This window comes from Sander vitreus, chromosome 12 (genome assembly GCF_031162955.1).
Source record: "Sander vitreus isolate 19-12246 chromosome 12, sanVit1, whole genome shotgun sequence".
In the NCBI taxonomy this organism is placed as follows: Eukaryota; Metazoa; Chordata; class Actinopteri; order Perciformes; family Percidae; genus Sander; species Sander vitreus.
The window spans coordinates 31,048,194-31,066,677 of record NC_135866.1 but is presented as its reverse complement, the minus strand read 5'-3'; the positions used below and the strand labels follow the sequence as shown (position 1 = coordinate 31,066,677).

The 18,484-nt window shown below is 44.4% G+C and overlaps 1 protein-coding gene across 1 annotated transcript in view; it reads left to right on the top strand.

Moving 5' to 3' along the window:
- Nucleotides 1-18,461, top strand: part of lamc1 (laminin, gamma 1) — a 93,584-nt gene extending 75,123 nt beyond the window's left edge. Inside the window, exons 17-28 of the mRNA XM_078265174.1 lie at nucleotides 216-394; nucleotides 2,195-2,351; nucleotides 3,380-3,585; nucleotides 3,665-3,744; nucleotides 4,594-4,731; nucleotides 5,972-6,116; nucleotides 7,271-7,420; nucleotides 9,454-9,568; nucleotides 9,721-9,920; nucleotides 11,277-11,435; nucleotides 12,625-12,724; nucleotides 13,453-18,461. Of these exons, the coding sequence (XP_078121300.1) occupies nucleotides 216-394; nucleotides 2,195-2,351; nucleotides 3,380-3,585; nucleotides 3,665-3,744; nucleotides 4,594-4,731; nucleotides 5,972-6,116; nucleotides 7,271-7,420; nucleotides 9,454-9,568; nucleotides 9,721-9,920; nucleotides 11,277-11,435; nucleotides 12,625-12,724; nucleotides 13,453-13,709 (1,886 nt within the window). The 3' untranslated portion in view covers nucleotides 13,710-18,461. The remainder of the gene's footprint in view (nucleotides 1-215; nucleotides 395-2,194; nucleotides 2,352-3,379; nucleotides 3,586-3,664; nucleotides 3,745-4,593; nucleotides 4,732-5,971; nucleotides 6,117-7,270; nucleotides 7,421-9,453; nucleotides 9,569-9,720; nucleotides 9,921-11,276; nucleotides 11,436-12,624; nucleotides 12,725-13,452) is intronic.
- Nucleotides 18,462-18,484: the final 23 nt, after the last annotated feature.

Below are 18,484 nucleotides of genomic sequence, written 5' to 3'. Positions count from 1 at the left end.
GTCTCTGTGTGTGTGTCTCTGTGTGTATATGTCTGTGTGTGTCTGTGTCTCTGTGTGTGTGTGTGTCTCTGTGTGTATATGTCTGTGTGTGTGTGTGTCTCTGTGTGTATATGTTTCTGTGTGTGTGTGTCTGTTTCTATGTGTATATGTCTGTGTGTGTCTGTGTGTATATGTCTCTGTGTGTGTGTCTCTGTGTGTGTGTGTGTGTCCCACAGCGTGTGACTGCGACCCTGAGGGCTCGGTGTCGGGCCAGTGTAAAGAGGACGGGCGCTGTGAGTGTCGGCCCGGCTTCGTCGGCGCTCGCTGCGACATGTGCGAGGAGAATTACTTCTACAACCGCTCGGCTCCGGGCTGCCAGCAGTGTCCGTCCTGCTACAGTCTGGTCAGAGACAAGGTGAGACGCACATCACACACGTACAGACACACATTCTGCACACTATTTCAAATGCTTTTCCAGTGTTTGGTACTGACTAGAACCCACAGGAGTTGCTGCTCTACTGCTGCCTCCATCGGTTAGTTAGTTATAGAAGTCATGTTAGTTCCTAACCCTTTAAAACCCCAAATTCACACAATAACACAAACGAGGAGGCGGCAGTAGAGCAGCAACTCCTGTGTCTAAATATACACCGATACAGATGTTTTTAGATGTTTACAATCTGTGTAGCGGCTGCCCCCGCCCACAGCAGGACATAAGGTTACACTTTACTTAAAGGTATCTACATAAGAGTGACATGACACTGTCATGAACGTGTCATAAACATAACGTTTTATTCGTTTTTTGTCATAAGTTAGGGTTAAAACAACGCCCGGGATGGGCGCTGTGAGGGGCACAAGGGGACCGCCTTAAAAAAACCAAGTGTGGTTATATAACATCTGTTTAAAAGAGAGCCAGATGTTAAAAGAACTGCTGGACAGGACGGACAGTGGCCCCTTCTCACAGATACAGATAGGATTGGAGATGAAATGTTGTGATTGGTGGATAGGATATGGAGCAGGGGACTGATAGCGACATAACCAATCACACTATAGCCCCTTGGGGATTATTAAGTTCCCGGTACTCTTTCAGCTCCTACTTCAGGGCTGTTCCCTTTTCAGCATAGGAACTATAGGTCACCCAGGGTCGGGTTTCCGTACAGACGGACCAACAACGGGACAATTTTCGCCATCTTATTCATCACTAATTTCACTTCTGAGAACGTTTTAGGTGAGAAATGAACTGTGGTTGACTGTCTTTTTGGAGTGAAACTCCACAAGCTGGCCGGCCGTCACACACGCACGCACAGACACACGCACACACACACACACACACACACACACACACAGACAGACAGACACACACAGACACACACACGCACACACACACACACACGCACAGACACACGCACAGACACACGCACGCACACACAGTCACACACACACACACACACACACACACACACAGTCACACACACACAGACACGCACACACAGACACAGACACACACGCACAGACAGACACACACACACACACACACACACACACACACACACACACACACACACAGTCACACAGACACACACACACACACGCACACACACACTTGCAGACACACACGCACAGACACAAACACACACACACACACGCACGCACGCACACACAGCCACACACACACACACAGTCACACACACACACACACAGAGACACAGACACACACACACACACACAGTCTCACACAGTCACACACACACACAGTCACACACAGACACACACGCACAGACAGACACACACACAGAGACACACACACACACACACACACACACACACACACACACGCACACACAGTCACACACACACACACACACACACACACACAGTCACACACACACACACACACACACACACACACGCACAGACAGACACACACACACAGACACACACACACACACACACACACACACACACACACACACACACACACACGCACAGACACACACGCACAGACACACGCACGCACACACAGTCACACACACACACACACAGTCTCACACACACACAGTCTCACACAGTGCAGCAGGCAGAGGCGGGAGAGAGAGAGAGAGATACCCGTTTGTCTTCGGGATACATTAGATTTAGTATTTAGTTCATACTTTTTTTTTGGTGTATTGTTTTCTGATTTTAAGAAATTTTGTGTGTGTGTGTGTGTGTGTGTGTGCAGGTGAACCAGCAGAGGCAGAAGCTCCACGAGCTGCAGACTCTGATAGATAACCTGGGCTCGGGCCAGGACACGGTCAGCGATAAAGCCTTCGAGGACCGCCTGAAGGAGGCGGAGAGAGCCATCATGGAGCTGCTGGAGGAGGCGCAGACCAGCAAAGGTAACGCCCCACTGCACCGAGCTACAGCACGGCTTTACGCCGTAGCGTCTGCTTCCCAAATGTCTGAGGTTCTGCAGGGGTTCTGTCCACGGATCAAGTAAAGCCAGACCTTCCTCCACAGCATTCCTGGATGGGAGATTTCTCAGTGAACTGTAATTGGGCCGGTGTGCTCCGGTGAAAGCCTTGTTTTCATGAGCTTCTGGGGCTAGCTGCTAACTAGCTCGGAAGCTAACATCTAATGGCAGGCAGGTTGCTAATTAGCCAATGCTAAAAAGTATGGAAGTACTAGTTTTCCCTGCTTTGTTCCGGAAACGGGGTAGTGCAAGTTTCTGCTGTGGCTTAGCTGAAGCTAACGCAACCTGAGCTTTCACGTTGCAATATAAAAGGTGTTGACCGTTGACTTAGCTAGCTAGCACGCAAACAGTTCATTCACATGTCTACGAGCATGTTAGCAAACTACACCAAGAGACAAATACCGAGGAATATTGATAGAAAGCAGGAGAAACTAGTACTTCCATACTTTTTAGCGTTGGCTAATTAGCAACCTGCCTGCCATTAGATGTTAGCTTCCGAGCTAGTTAGCAGCTAGCCCCAGAAGCTCATGAAAACAAGGCTTTCACCGGAGCAGTCTTACGTTATTCCCAAACCACTCTTTTCGTTTCAAAATCGGGAATCAAATGAACGAAAAAGTACACGGCCCAATTACAGTTCACTGTTGTTGCATGAAATGTTGTTTGTGTTTAGCCAACATCATCAGTTTCTGTCATCTAATGTGAAACAAGAGGCTATATCAGCTTAGCTACCGTCTTGGTCCGTTTGAGCGTATGGGGAGTGACGTAGGCAAAAATAAAAGACTGACTTGGATGTGGGCGGGGCTTGACAACAAGCCCCGCCCACATCCAAGCCCCGCCTTCCCGCAGGCTGCAGCGAGACACTCCTCCTGCTGGACGGTAGAGAGAATGCAGCTTTTAGGAGCTTCAGCGTGTTTCCGTAAATGTGATTAACCCGACTGACCTTTGACCCTGCAGACGTGGACCGTGGTCTGCTGGATCGCCTGAACACCATCAACAACACTCTGACGACTCAGTGGAACCGCCTGCAGAACATCCGCAGCACGGTGGACGACACGGGCACGCAGGCGGACCGCGCACGCAACCGTGTCCGCGACGCTGAGGACCTCATCGAGCGCGCCCGCCTGGAGCTGGACAAGGCCAGGGACGCCATCAGCAAAGTGGTGAGGGCCGCCTCGCCGTCGTTTGGCACATTAAGCCTTTGATACGCTGAACATTAACAGATGTGATGTTGGTCTGCAGGATATCAAACCTCCGAGCGGCACGGGAGATCCAAACAACATGACGCTGCTGGCAGAGGAGGCTCGCGTGCTGGCCGATAAGTAAGACTTCTCCTCACCGTCCCTCTGCAGAGCTCTTACTGGCTTTCAGAACGACTACGCAGAACGGGGGGGGCACATGAATGGGGGCGTTATCTATTTATTTTATTTTTTTATATTCTGACTTTTTTCTTATATTATTTGAAATGACACGGAACGGCGTTTTGTGTCTCTGTGTGTGTGTGTGTGTGTGTTTCTCTGTGTGTGTGTGTGTGTTTCTCTGTGTGTGTGTGTGTGTGTTTCTCTGTATGTGTGTGTGTGTGTGTGTGTGTCTCTGTGTGTGTGTGTGTGTGTGTGTGTTTCTCGGTGTGTGTGTGTGTGTGGGTGTGTGTGTGTGGGGGGGGGTGTGTGTTTCTGTGTGGGTGTGTGTGTGTGTGTGTGTGTGTGTGTGTGTGTGTGTGTTTTTCTGTGTGGGGGGGTGTGTGTGTGTGTGTTTCTCGGTGTGTGTGTGTGTGTTTCTGTGTGGGTGTGTGTGTGTGTGTTTCTGTGTGGGTGTGTGTGTGTTTCTGTGTGGGAGTGTGTGTGTGTGTGTGTGTTTCTGTGTGTGGGTGTGTGTGTGTGTGTGTGTGTGTGTGTGTGTGTGTGTGGGTGTGTGTGTGTGTGTGTGTGTGTGTGTTTCTGTGTGGGTGTGTGTGGTTGTGTGTGTGTGTTTGTGTGTGTGTGTGTGTGTGTGTGTGTGTGTGTGTGCCACAGCGTGTGACTTGTACAAAACAAGATAACCTCTAATTGCAAAGAGGACTTTTCGAGGAGCTTTCAGACTGATCTATAGATATATATACGTAGAAACAGATCCTCTCAGACATCTGACCGTCTCAAAGACATCCCCTTCATACGTCTGTGTTTCTCTCTCAGGCACAAGATGGACGCTGACCAGATCGAGAAGATCGCCAGAGACGCCAACGACACGTCGACCAAAGCGTACAACCTCCTGCTGAAAACTCTGGACGGAGAGGGCAAGACGAGCCAGGAGATCGACGAGCTCAACAAGAAGTACGCTCAGAATCAACTTACTTTGATCCTTAGAGCCTCGCCAAAATGCAACCTAGGGTCTTGTTGTGAATGAACATATTTAGGACGGAATCACCACTTTTAAGATGTACCATATTCTTGTTTTTGGGTCAAATGGCCTTTTGAATGGGAGAGCTAGGGACGCTACGATGCTAGCCTCAAAATATCTGTTTAAACCACCAAGAAGGCTCGACACAACATGAAGTATCACCAGGGGCTCTACACCTTAATGGAAGCATTGACAACATTGTTTGTGTATTTCTATATAGACCTTAGTGGTCCCCTAATACTGTATCTGAAGTCTCTTTATATAGACCTTAGTGGTCCCCTAATACTGTATCTGAAGTCTCTTTTGTATAGACCTTAGTGGTCCCCTAATACTGTATCTGAAGTCTCTTTTATATAGACCTTAGTGGTCCCCTAATACTGTATCTGAAGTCTCTTTTATATAGACCTTAGTGGTCCCCTAATACTGTATCTGAAGTCTCTTTTATATAGACCTTAGTGGTCCCCTAATACTGTATCTGAAGTCTCTTTATATAGACCTTAGTGGTCCCCTAATACTGTATCTGAAGTCTCTTTTATATAGACCTTAGTGGTCCCCTAATACTGTATCTGAAGTCTCTTTTATATAGACCTTAGTGGTCCCCTAATACTGTATCTGAAGTCTCTTTTATATAGACCTTAGTGGTCTCCTAATACTGTATCTGAAGTCTCTTTTATATAGGCCTTAGTGGTCCCCCTAATACTGTATCTGAAGTCTCTTTATATAGACCTTAGTGGTCCCCTAATACTGTATCTGAAGTCTCTTTTATATAGACCTTAGTGGTCCCCTAATACTGTATCTGAAGTCTCTTTTATATAGACCTTAGTGGTCCCCTAATACTGTATCTGAAGTCTCTTTTATATAGACCTTAGTGGTCCCCTAATACTGTATCTGAAGTCTCTTTTATATAGACCTTAGTGGTCCCCTAATACTGTATCTGAAGTCTCTTTTATATAGACCTTAGTGGTCCCCTAATACTGTATCTGAAGTCTCTTTTATATAGACCTTAGTGGTCCCCTAATACTGTATCTGAAGTCTCTTTTATATAGACCTTAGTGGTCCCCTAATACTGTATCTGAAGTCTCTTTTATATAGGCCTGTTCTTTATACCGAGCTGGTGACCTGGTATTATATTTGTTTATGTTTACATCTATCTGCTCTGTGTGTTGCGTTCAGGTACAATGAGGCGAAGGAGCTGGCCAAGAATCTGGAGAAACAGGCCAACAAGGTTCAGGCGGAGGCGGAAGACGCCGGAAACCGAGCTCTGAAGATCTTCGCCAACCTGACCAGCATCCCGCCGATCGACACCAAAGCTCTGGAGGTGATTTAAACCGAAAGGCGTTCTCTGCAGGCGGGAGCATGGGTTTTAGCTGGGTCTGTCTGTCTGTTGTTAGGTCTGTCTGTCTGTTGTTAGGTCTGTCTGTCTGTTGTTAGGTCTGTCTGTCTGTTGTTAGGTCTGTGTGTTTGTTGTTAGGTCTGTCTGTTTGTTGTTAGGTCTGTCTGTCTGTTGTTAGGTCTGTCTGTCTGTTGTTAGGTCTGTCTGTCTGTTGTTAGGTCTGTCTGTCTGTTGTTAGGTCTGTCTGTCTGTTGTTAGGTCTGTGTGTTTGTTGTTAGGTCTGTCTGTTTGTTGTTAGGTCTGTGTGTTTGTTGTTAGGTCTGTCTGTCTGTTGTTAGGTCTGTCTGTGTGTTGTTAGGTCTGTCTGTGTGTTGTTAGGTCTGTCTGTTTGTTGTTAGGTCTGTCTGTCTGTTGTTAGGTCTGTCTGTCTGTTGTTAGGTCTGTCTGTGTGTTGTTAGGTCTGTCTGTCTGTTGTTAGGTCTGTCTGTCTGTTGTTAGGTCTGTCTGTGTGTTGTTAGGTCTGTCTGTTTGTTGTTAGGTCTGTCTGTCTGTTGTTAGGTCTGTGTGTTTGTTGTTAGGTCTGTCTGTCTGTTGTTAGGTCTGTCTGTTTGTTGTTAGGTCTGTCTGTTTGTTGTTAGGTCTGTCTGTTTGTTGTTAGGTCTGTCTGTTTGTTGTTAGGTCTGTCTGTGTGTTGTTAGGTCTGTCTGTTTGTTGTTAGGTCTGTCTGTGTGTTGTTAGGTCTGTCTGTTTGTTGTTAGGTCTGTCTGTTTGTTGTTAGGTCTGTCTGTTTGTTGTTAGGTCTGTCTGTGTGTTGTTAGGTCTGTCTGTTTGTTGTTAGGTCTGTCTGTTTGTTGTTAGGTCTGTCTGTCTGTTGTTAGGTCTGTCTGTTGGCTTACTGTATATGTCTGTTGGTTAGTAAGTTTGTATGATCGTTAAAAATCATACACGCACACACATGACAGCCAGACACACACACACACACACTACATCAAGCACGTTTGTGCTGCATTCATGTGGTGTCGGAAAAATCGTAACAATGATTTGCTGCCTGAGGAGACGTTGTTCCCCTGTAGTTGTCATGGTGATAAGTGAGGTGTGTGTGTGTGTGTGTGTGTGTGTGTGTGTGTGTGTGTGTTCAGGATGAAGCCAGTAAGATCAAGAAGGAGGCGTCGGACCTGGACAAGCTCATCGACAAGACGGAGAAGGAGTACAACGAGCTGAGAGACGACCTGAAGGGCAAAGAGCAGGAAGTGCGCAAACTGCTGGAGAAAGGCAGGAGTGAGCAGCAGGTACGTCCGCTAGCACGCTCTTTAATGCTAAGCTAGGCTAACTGACTTTGTTTAACACACAGACCGGAGACTCGTATCAATGAGAACATTTCAGTCTCACAGAGAAACACCACTCAGGTTTGTTGCCGAGCAGAAATCTCTCTTTCTGTTTTCTAGAGCTGCAAAGATTAGTCGATAAGTTGTCAACATGTAGGGAAACAAACAAAACGTCCCAAAAAACGCAGAAAACATCAACAGACATTGGAAGAAAATGTGAATATTTTCTAGTTTCTTCTCTCCTCTGGGACAGGAAACTGAATCCTCCTTCCTTTGCTCCCTTTCTCTCCTTCCGTGCCTCCTTTATGTACTTCCTTTCTTACATCTCCTTTCCTTGCTTCCTTATTTATTCTCCCTTTTCTTTCCTTCTATCCTTCCCTTTTCAGTCCTCTCCTACGTACTTCCTTTTCTTCTCTCCTTCCCTCCTTACATGCATAGTTAAAAGCTTGCATAAAGTGTAGAGCTGCAAAGATGAATGGATTAGCTGTCAACTATTAAATGAATCTCCAGCTGTTTTGATAATCCATTAAGTTGCAGCTCTAGTGTTTTGCAGAACATTAAACATAGTGAGAGAAAAGAAAAAGTAAGCACTGCAAAAGTCAAGAAACATAATTAGAAAATAGAAACATTTACAATTGAAATATATCTGTTTTTATGAATGTGCAGAAGTTTAAAGACAGTGTGCTGAGAGAAAGTGTGCAGTGTGTGTTCAGAGAGAGTGTGTTCAGAGAGAGAGAGAGTGTGCAGAGAGAGAGAGAGTGTGCAGAGAGAGAGAGTGTGCAAGGAGAGAGAGTGAGTGTGCAAGGAGAGAGAGAGTGTGCAAGGAGAGAGAGAGTGTGTGCAAGGAGAGAGAGAGTGTGTGCAAGGAGAGAGAGAGTGTGTGTGCAGAGAGAGTGAGTGTCAAGGAGAGAGAGTGTGTGCAAGGAGAGAGAGTGTGTGCAAGGAGAGTGTGTGCAAGGAGAGTGTGTGCAAGGAGAGAGTGTGTGCAGAGAGAGAGAGTGTGCAAGGAGAGAGAGAGTGTGTGCAAGGAGAGAGAGAGTGTGTGCAAGGAGAGTGTGTGCAGAGAGAGTGTGCAAGGAGAGAGAGAGTGTGTGCAAGGAGAGAGAGTGTGTGCAAGGAGAGAGAGTGTGTGCAGAGAGAGTGTGTGCAGAGAGAGTGTGTGCAGAGAGAGTGTGTGCAGAGAGAGTGTGTGCAGAGAGAGTGTGCAAGGAGAGAGAGAGTGTGTGCAGAGAGAGAGTGTGCAAGGAGAGAGAGTGCGCAAGGAGAGAGAGAGAGTGTGCAAGGAGAGTGTGTGCAGAGAGAGTGTGCAAGGAGAGAGAGAGTGTGCAAGGAGAGTGTGTTCAAGGAGAGAGAGAGTGTGCGCAGAGAGAGAGAGTGTGCGCAGAGAGAGAGAGTGTGCGCAGAGAGAGAGAGTGTGCGCAGAGAGAGAGAGTGTGCGCAGAGAGAGAGAGTGTGCGCAAGCAGAGAGAGTGCAAGGAGAGAGTGCGCAAGGAGAGAGAGAGTGTGCAGAGAGTGTGCAAGGAGAGAGAGTGTGCAGAGAGAGAGTGTGTGCAGAGAGAGAGAGTGTGCAGAGAGAGAGAGTGCAGAGAGAGAGAGTGTGTGCAAGGAGAGAGAGAGTGTGCAAGGAGAGTGTGTGCAGAGAGAGTGTGCAAGGAGAGAGAGTGTGTGCAGAGAGAGAGTGTGCGCAAGGAGAGAGAGAGTGTGCGCAAGGAGAGAGAGAGTGTGCAAGGAGAGAGAGAGTGTGTGTGCAAGGAGAGAGAGTGTGTGTGCAAGGAGAGAGAGTGTGTGTGCAAGGAGAGAGTTTGTGTTCAGAGAGAAAAGTCCAAAAGATGTGCGTTCATTTAACGTGTGTCTCAGGGACGAGGAACCTTCTGAGGAACTTTAAAAGTAACAAGATATGTCAGGACAAATGCTTCACAAACATGTCCATCAGTGAGACGGAACATGACGTTGTGTTTGAATGTTGACGTGTGCTTCCTGTTTCCTGTCTGTGACAGACTGCGGATCAGCTGTTGGCTCGAGTCGACGCTGCCAAAGCTCTGGCTGAGGAGGCGGCCAAGAAGGGCCAGTCCACGTTTAAGGAGGCAGAGAACATCCTGGAAGATCTGAGAGGTACCTGTCTGTCTGTGCAAAATAAATATAACTAAAGAAATCAGAAAAAGATGTTTTTTGGTGCAACGTTTGAGCAAAACTCTTGAAAACTTGAAACGTCCCGTTTGTCTCATCTGGATTTCTTTCTCCGTTTCATTCCTAACGTCTCGCAGACTTCGACAAGAGAGTCAACGACAACAAGACGGCGGCCGAGGACGCCCTGAAGAAGATCCCCACCATCAACGCCACCATCAACGCCGCAAACCAGAAGACCAAGCAGGCTGAGGCGGCGCTTGGCAACGCGGCCGCCGACGCCCGGGAGGCCAAGAACAAGGCAGAGGAGGCGGAGAGGATCGCCAGCAACGTGCAGAAGGTACGACAGGAAATCTGCTGGTGGAGCGGAGCCAGGTTCAGGAAACATTCAGGGCTTTAGCATAAACTTAAGAGGGGGGGGTCCAGGAAAGGGCGTAGGTTTGGTTTCAACATTGGGGGGGGATACACACAATATAATCGGGGAGTCTTGGGTATTCTCGGGACAATTTGAGCCACAAATGTCTTTGTGTATGTAAAGGATACATGTGCTTGATGGTGTTTTAAGCCCCAAACGTCGACTTCAAGGCACCTAACCCTAACCTTTGCCTAATCCTAGTGCCTTCCAGGCAGCGTTGCCTGGAAGACGACGTTGGGGGCTTAAAACACCGATACATGTACAAAGTTTTAGGCTTTTTATCCGTCGCTTGATTGTTGTCTTGACGTTTTTTCGACATTTTTCATTGTTTTGCGTGATTTAATAAACTCTACTGTGGCTAAGGAACTTTTTTAGGGCTTTATGTCGACCAATCTGTAAGTGAGAAAGCTATATGAGACATGCAGTAATACAGTCTTTTCGAATAAATAAGTTACGGCAGCTACAGTTGTACAAGTTTCCCTCTAACCTGCGGCATAAATACAAGTATCAATGTTTACATTAAGAACTGACCCTTAAAGCAGGGTTAGGGGTTAGGGTAAGGGCTAACCCAGATGTTCTTTTTATTTAACATGAACACAATAAAGTGCAGCTCTACTGACTCTACAGTCAGTGAGTTTTAAATGACATTTCATTCAGATATCTTGTGGTGACAGAAGATAAGGACCCCTTTCAAAATGTAACCTAAGTTTGGAGCGTTATTTAACCCATGGATTTTTATGAATACATCGAGATGATATTAACTTGTACGTAGATAATATTAACTTGTACGTAGATGATATTAACATCTACGTAGATATTAACTTGTACGTAGATGATATTAACTTGTACGTAGATGATATTAACTTCTATGTAGATGATATTAGCTTCTACGTAGATGATATTAACTTGTACGTAGATGATATTAACTTGTACGTAGATGATATTAACTTGTACGTAGATGATATTAACTTGTACGTAGATGATATTAGCTTCTACGTAGATGATATTAACTTGTACGTAGATGATATTAACTTCTATGTAGATGATATTAGCTTCTACGTAGATGATATTAACTTGTACGTAGATATTAACTTGTACGTAGATGATATTAACTTGTACGTAGATGATATTAACTTGTACGTAGATATTAACTTCTACGTAGATGATATTAATCTTTGCAGCATTCAAATGAAAATCGATTTAAATATGAAACTAGATTTTTCTAAACCTAGGTCTATAAACGATTTTATAAATGAACTGTTGTGTGTGTTTTCCTCTCAGGGCTCGGCCAAGACGAAGGCGGACGCAGAGAAAGCCTTCCAGGACACCAACACGCTGGACAACGAGGTGGACGACATGATGGATCAGCTGGACGACGCCGAGGGGCTGCTGGCCCGCAAGAAGGCCGAGGCCGACCGCGACATGATGATGGCGGGAATGGTACGACCCGCCGACACACAGGGACGGGTGTCCATAGGCGTAATTTGTGAAATTTCAGGGCTACAGCAGCAAAATATAACACACTGCCAAAGGTTTAACTTTGGGTTCCACATTGCGGGGGGTTTGAGATGTCCAACTATCCAGAGAGGTCCCGGGACATGTCTGCATGGATTGAGAAACAGATTGAGAAAAGCGACAAAAACATTGAAAGAATTGTTGAACAAAAACTTGAAAAAGGCGCCAAAAACGTTGGAAAAAGGCGACAAAAACGTTGGAAAAGTTGTCCCCAAAAAACTCAGACACTCAGACAAAATCTCAGACACAGAGCAGCACACACACATGCAGAAGATTACACATAAATACAGTTGTGTTCAGAATAATAGCAGTGTGTTTAAAAAAGTGAATAATGCTCAAAATCCTTAGAAGATCTTTTAATTCCATAATATCAATGCATTGGGAACACTGAACATTCATCTCCATATCAGAACATGACCAGAAGTGATCACGTTTGGGTTATACCTTTACAGAAAGGGAAGAAAAAGGAGTATTAGGCTGCACTAATATGTAGTTGCATAACCATTATTTCTGAGAACTGCTTCACATCTGTGTTGCATGGAGTCACCTGTGAACAGGTATTCCAGCCCAGGACCATTGAGCTACGTCCCACAATCCCTCTGCATTACAGCATTGTTGATGTCACCCCACATGTTTTCTATGGGATTGAGGTCTGGGGATTGGGCTGGCCACTCCATAACATCCATCTTCTTCATCTGGAACCAAGACTTTGCTCTCTTACTGGTGTGTTTTGGGTCATTGTCTTGTTGAAAGACCCATTTCAAAGGCATTTCCTCTCCAGCATAAGGCAACATGACCTCTTCAAGTATTTTGATGTATTGAAACTGATCCATGATCCCTGGTATGTGATAAACAGGCCCAACACCACAGTATGAGAAACATCCCCATGCCGTGCGCTTAGATTGTTGAAATAGGGCCCTATGTGTTGAATCACCTGTTTTCCTTGCCACTGTTGCACCAAAGGCTTGCTCTACGGGGGAATTGTTGGGTCTCTGTAAACTATAGAGTGTGGTCTAGACCTTCTCTATCTGTAAAGTGTCCTTAGATAACTCCTGTAATGATTTGATACTGTCAATACAAGTTAACTTAATTTAATTGTTTCCTTTCCCTTCAGGCCGCGGACAATGCAAAGGAGGCTGAGGACAACGCCCGCAAGGCCAAGAGCGCCGTGAAGACGGTGCTGGGCACCATCACCGCCCTGCTGGAGCAGCTGGGTAAGGTCATCCTGGACATAGTGCTCAGCGTTTAACTCCGTAACACTGATCCTGAACAGAGGAACAGCCATCAGAGTCTGTAAGAACCCAAACAGTCTGTGATCCAGAGAAACGTTCGTCCCGACAGAAACAATAGAAATCAAACCTTAATATCAGCAGACAAACCTCACCGTGAAAGACCTAAGCGTAGCAATGTTAGTGTGGTCTCATTTAGAGCCGATATTATCGGCCGATATTAGGCATTTTCCAAACTATCGGTCTGGGCATTTATAACGGCCGATAAATGAATATTTAAACAATTAAATAAAACTGGACGAAACACCCTTCAACCATGTTCTGAGTGTTGGCGTTGCATAGTTTGTCCACCAGAGGGCGCTCTACTCTACAACGTCCCTGTTGGCAACACTCGTGTTTAACCCTTTAAGTTTCATATCTTATGTTTGTATTTTTATACATTTTATTTATCAGAACTATATTTTGATGTTCTGTTGAGACAAGTTTATTTTTAAGCTGCATTGTCATTTTATTTTAGTGAGGACTTATAAATAACTACAAATAACCAATGTTAGGGAAATCTGTTCATGTTTTGTTACACGTTTCTGGATTTTTCTTTTTTTAAATATATATCAGAATATTGGATTTTTAAATCCCCAAATATTTGTATCGATATCGGCCTTAAAAATCCTTTATCGGTCGGGCTCTAGTCTCATTTTCTCGTTTGTCTGCAGGAAACATCGACAAGGTGGACCTGAGCAAGCTGAACCAGATCGACGAGTCCCTGAAGAGGGCGCGGGGCCAAATGGGCGACAGCAAGCTGGACATGAAGTTGACGGAGCTGAACGACGTAGCTCGCACCCAGGAGGACATGATCAACCACTACGATCGTCAGATCCGCGAGATCCGCGCCGACATCGCCAACCTCAACGACATCAAGAATACGTTACCCGACGGCTGCTTCAACACGCCGTCTCTGGAGCAGCCGTAAACCCTGCCTTCCCCCCTCTTCCTCTTCCTCCTCCATCACTCCCTTCTTCACATCTAACACTCTGGCAACCATGCCAACTTTTTACCAAAACTGTTTTTTTTGTTCTCAGATTTCTTGTCTTTGAAGCCAATATTTCAAGCCACGTTCACGGTGTTTTAAACGAAAGAGAAGCAGCTGATTTTGTTTCGTCTTTAGTTATTTTGTTTGGTTTTTTTTTTGGAGACGCAGTAACGTGGTTACGGTAGAAATGAACTAAGCGGTATAAAGAGAAGCCGTGCAGAGAGGTGGAAGAACCACGGAGAAGAAAAAACCAGAACCACAAACCCGACGTGACTGCACCCGTCTGCTCCACGAGAGAGAAGTTCCTCACGTATTACCCATCATGCCCGGGGACACGCTAGCTACTTTTTACAGTTTTCAGCCAGCTGAATGTACAGCTACACACTGTTATGTTAGAGCATTATCTTTTTGTTTTCAGAAACCACAAAGTGAAGAATCCTCTCTTCTTTTCTCCCAAAGCTTCGTGTCCGACACAAACGGCAGAGGAAAGTATTTTTACTCCTCTCTTCTTTAACAGTATTTTCACCTCCGATGGGAGTAAAGCCACGCCCACTCTGCTGGTGAATATGAAGCCTCTGAAGTCCAGAGAAGATAGCTTTTTAAATCGTGTGCACGTAAGAGACATTAGTGTCACGTTCTCGCAATGTATGGATCCAAGGGTTAAGGTTAGAAGACATTATCTTGTACGTAGATGATATTAACTTGTACGTAGATGATATTAACTTGTATGTGGATGATATTAACTTTTATGCTTACTTGCATGTTGTGGGAACAAGATACGTTTTTGTTCCCACAAGATCCATATCTTGTTTAAAGGTGCCCTGCCACATGTATTTCATCACTTTGTGGTAATATCTGAAGGTCTACCATGGACTCTGTAACATTTTTTGTGGAAGAAATGCCTTGGTTACCTTGTTTCAAGCCGTTCTAGCGTGGCATAAAAAGCCTGCAGGAAGACTGTGCCAGTTCTCATTAATATTCAACGAGCTAAGCTGCTTGACTCTGATTGGCTAACAGCTAGCCAATGAGAGCCTGGCTATCAGCATCCTTTACCCAGCGCAACTGGGCGAGCTCATAAATAGTAATGAGCTCAGGCAACGCCACGTCAGACTGACCAGCTTTTGTAACAAACAAGACCTAACAGATTTTAAAAAAATACAAGAAAAAACGGTTTTGTGTGGCAGGGCACCTTTAATATCTTTCACAAAGAAAATGCAATTCAGCATACAAAAGCCATATCATTGTGCCCACAAGTTATAATCTTATTCCCACAAGATATGGATCTTGGTTTGGGCTCACAAGTCATTATCTTCTATGCTGAAGATATTATCTTGTGCACGCAAAATAATATTATTATTGTTAGCTGGGGGTTGGAGTTACAAGTTATTATCTTGGGAAAGATCCCTATCTTTTGGGAACAAAATACATAATATCTTATGTTTACAAGTTATAATCTTGTTCCCACAAGGTACGGATCTTGAGTTAGGGTTACAAGTTAACTTCATCTACGTGCGAGACATTAGCTTGAGCGTTTAAGATATAGATCTGGCATGCGGGATATTATCTTCAGTGCCAAAATGTTGTTCCCAAAAGATCTGGACCTCTGCTTAGCGAAGTAACTATCTTGTGCATGTGATATGAATTAGTGTCTTGTTCCGACAAGGTATGGATCTTTGGGTGGAAGATATTCTCTTGTTTGCACAAGATGTATATGGGTCTTTGGGTGGAAGATATTCTCTTGTTTGCACAAGATGTATATGGGTCTTTGGGTGGAAGATATGCTCTTGTTTGCACAAGATGTATATGGATCTTTGGGTGGAAGATATGCTCTTGTTTGCACAAGATGTATATGGATCTTTGTGGGAACAGAAAAAGTAAATCCTGTGTGCCAAATTGTATTTTTTACCCCCAAAAGATCTGGACTTCTGCTTCAGGAAGTTATCTTGTACGTGCACACGAGATAAAAATATCTTTCAGGACGCCGGTGGCTCTTTAGCTGCGTCTTCAAATCAGCTCTGACATTTCAAACGCCATTTCATGTGCTGATGTTTTAACACTACAAGCGTTTTTTGTTTCTGTTGTCCCAGAAGTTGCTGCTTACCACTGACCGATCACACGTTAACCTTCTTTCTTCCAGGCTAAATCCAACACTATGCAACTTTGTACATTTTGCGTAGCGAGAATTTTATCTGATACACTGGTGCTAATAATTATTTCAAATGTTATATTTTTGTGTGAATGTTTTTTATTATGACATAGAGTGAGGAATTTGTGTAAATATATGCTTAAATGATTCAGGACTGGCTGATTTTTTTAAAGAAAACTCCAACATGATGCAAAAACAGCCACGTAACGTTCTATCACAATCAATCAACTGAAACCTCCAGGTAAAATATATATAAGTATCTATGATAACGTCTGTGGTATGTTTGTATTATTATTGCTTGTATACAAGGCTCAGTGTTGCTGCCTCGCAGCGACACTGCCAATATTTCATGTTTTATTGATTCAAACCTAACTGAATATTTGTGTTTAGTTATTATATATATTTTTTGGACCCATCAGGACATCGCGAGTCATCGTACTGAATTTACGGAGAGATAATCGTCTCGGTCACTCGTTGTTACGGTAGTTTTAATTAGTGTTTTGGGCCTTTTAATATAAAGTTTCGGTTGTAATCACAGTCCCGTCGAGGGGCGTCCACGTTTTTATCTCACAAAAAATGTCCTCGTCGTCTTCGCTCACGCACGTCTCCGTTTCCTAATGTCGGTACTGAAACAGGGTTTCTTTTTTTATTGTTTTAAATCAGGTCCTGAACAGAGAAAACATAACTGCTTCTCTGCCGGCAGATTCTGCAGACAAACATCAACTCTGAGGGATGTAACGGTACTCAACGAAGGGCGTAACTCTGGGTTCAACATTGGGGGGGGGTGAGATCTCCAGCTATCTAAGGGGAGGTCCCGGGACATGTCTGCCTGGATTGAGAAAAAGAAACAAAAACATTGAAATAATTGCAAAAACTTAGGACAAAAAGGCAACAAAAACGCTGAAAAATTACGGAAAAAGCGCCAAAAACGTAGGAAAAACACGGGGAAAAAAGGCAAAAAAAACCTTGAAAAAAAACGTCCAAAGAGACAAACATCAAAAGGCGACAAATGTCGGGATAAGCGCCAAAAACGTAGGAAAAACACGGAAAAAAAACGTTGAAAAAGTTGTTTGATTTTTTGAAAAAAGCGCCAAAAACTTCGGAAAAACGGGCAACAAAAACGTTGAAAAAGTTGTCCCCAAAAAACTCGAAAAAGGCCGACAAAAACTCAGAAAAAACTTGTAAAACGAAACAAACGTCAAAAGGTGAAAAATTACGGAAAAAGCGCCAAAAACGTAGGAAAAACACGGGGAAAAAAGGCAAAAAACCCCTTAAAAAATCTTGAAAAAAAAACGTCCAAAAAAGCAAAGAAAACCTAAAAAAAAGCCCAGTTTTGGTTATTGGATGTTGGTTGTAAGCCCCCTGATTCAGTTTGTATCCCGACCGGTTGGAATCTTTAACATTAAATCCCTTTTTAAGCGAGTCACGGTGCAGCGTTACATCTCTAATGAAAAGCTCCTGAAAGCACGAGACCGTAGTTTTCTTCTACTTGTAAAGAACAAGTTTTTGTGGCTTTTCTGAAAGGTTTTGACTAGTGCTGTCAGTTAAACGTGTTATTAACGGCGTTAACGCAAACCCATTTTAACGGCGTATCTTTTATCGCAACATTAACGTTCTTTTTGGCCTAGCTAACGTTGTAGTTTTTTCCACATGCTGTTGCAACAACTAGTAACGTTAGAAAAACTACAACACCACACCGGATCTAGCTAGACCGGAAACACAACAACAGGCACGTCGCACGCACTTGTTTGGGCTCGTGAGCCGGCCAAAGAGCAGCAGGCTAACGTTACGTTTTGAGTGGATGGCGAGCGCGAGACGCCGAAATGGACGCCGATAAGATACAAACTCTCCGCCTCCTCGTCAAAGCAAGCCGATCCACTTTTCCATGTTGATATGAGCATTAAAATGAGAAATAATGGGACAAAAAGAAATCAAAGGACATTTAGAATAGATAAAAATGTGCAATTAATTGCGACATTAATGCGATTAATCGCGACTAAATATTTCAGTCGTTTGACAGCAATAGTTTTGACTCTTGATTTGTCATCTTTGTTGTTGCATTATGACATTTTTGACCCTTTCCGATGCTTTTTCCGGCATTTTTGTGGCTTTTGTTGACGTTTTTGCCGCTTCGTGACATCCCTATGAACGCAGGAATATTAAGAGTTCTTCTGACAATCTGTCCGAGCCGGAGAACTGGACTCTTACTGACTTTTGTTTTTGTCATCCATTGTTTTATTTTCCTCCCTCCATCCAGAGGGCAGCTCTGCAGGATGTGCAGCACACACAGCACATGATGTATAAACAGTATTTTAAGTTATAATGTACCAGTTCTTTGTATTGTAACCCTGTTGTCTTAGAGACAGTGATGTGTGTGTGTGTGCTGCTCCTCTGCCTGCAGGACGCCTCTGCATTATGTTTTTAATGAACCTGTCATTGTGACGTCATGTTTCCAGCCCTGTGAGGACCTGAGTGAACCCTGTTTGTTCCCATGTGCCTGTAAATCCAAACTTAACATTTGAATAATAAAATAATTACTACAGGAACCAGTGTGTGGTTTCATTCTGTG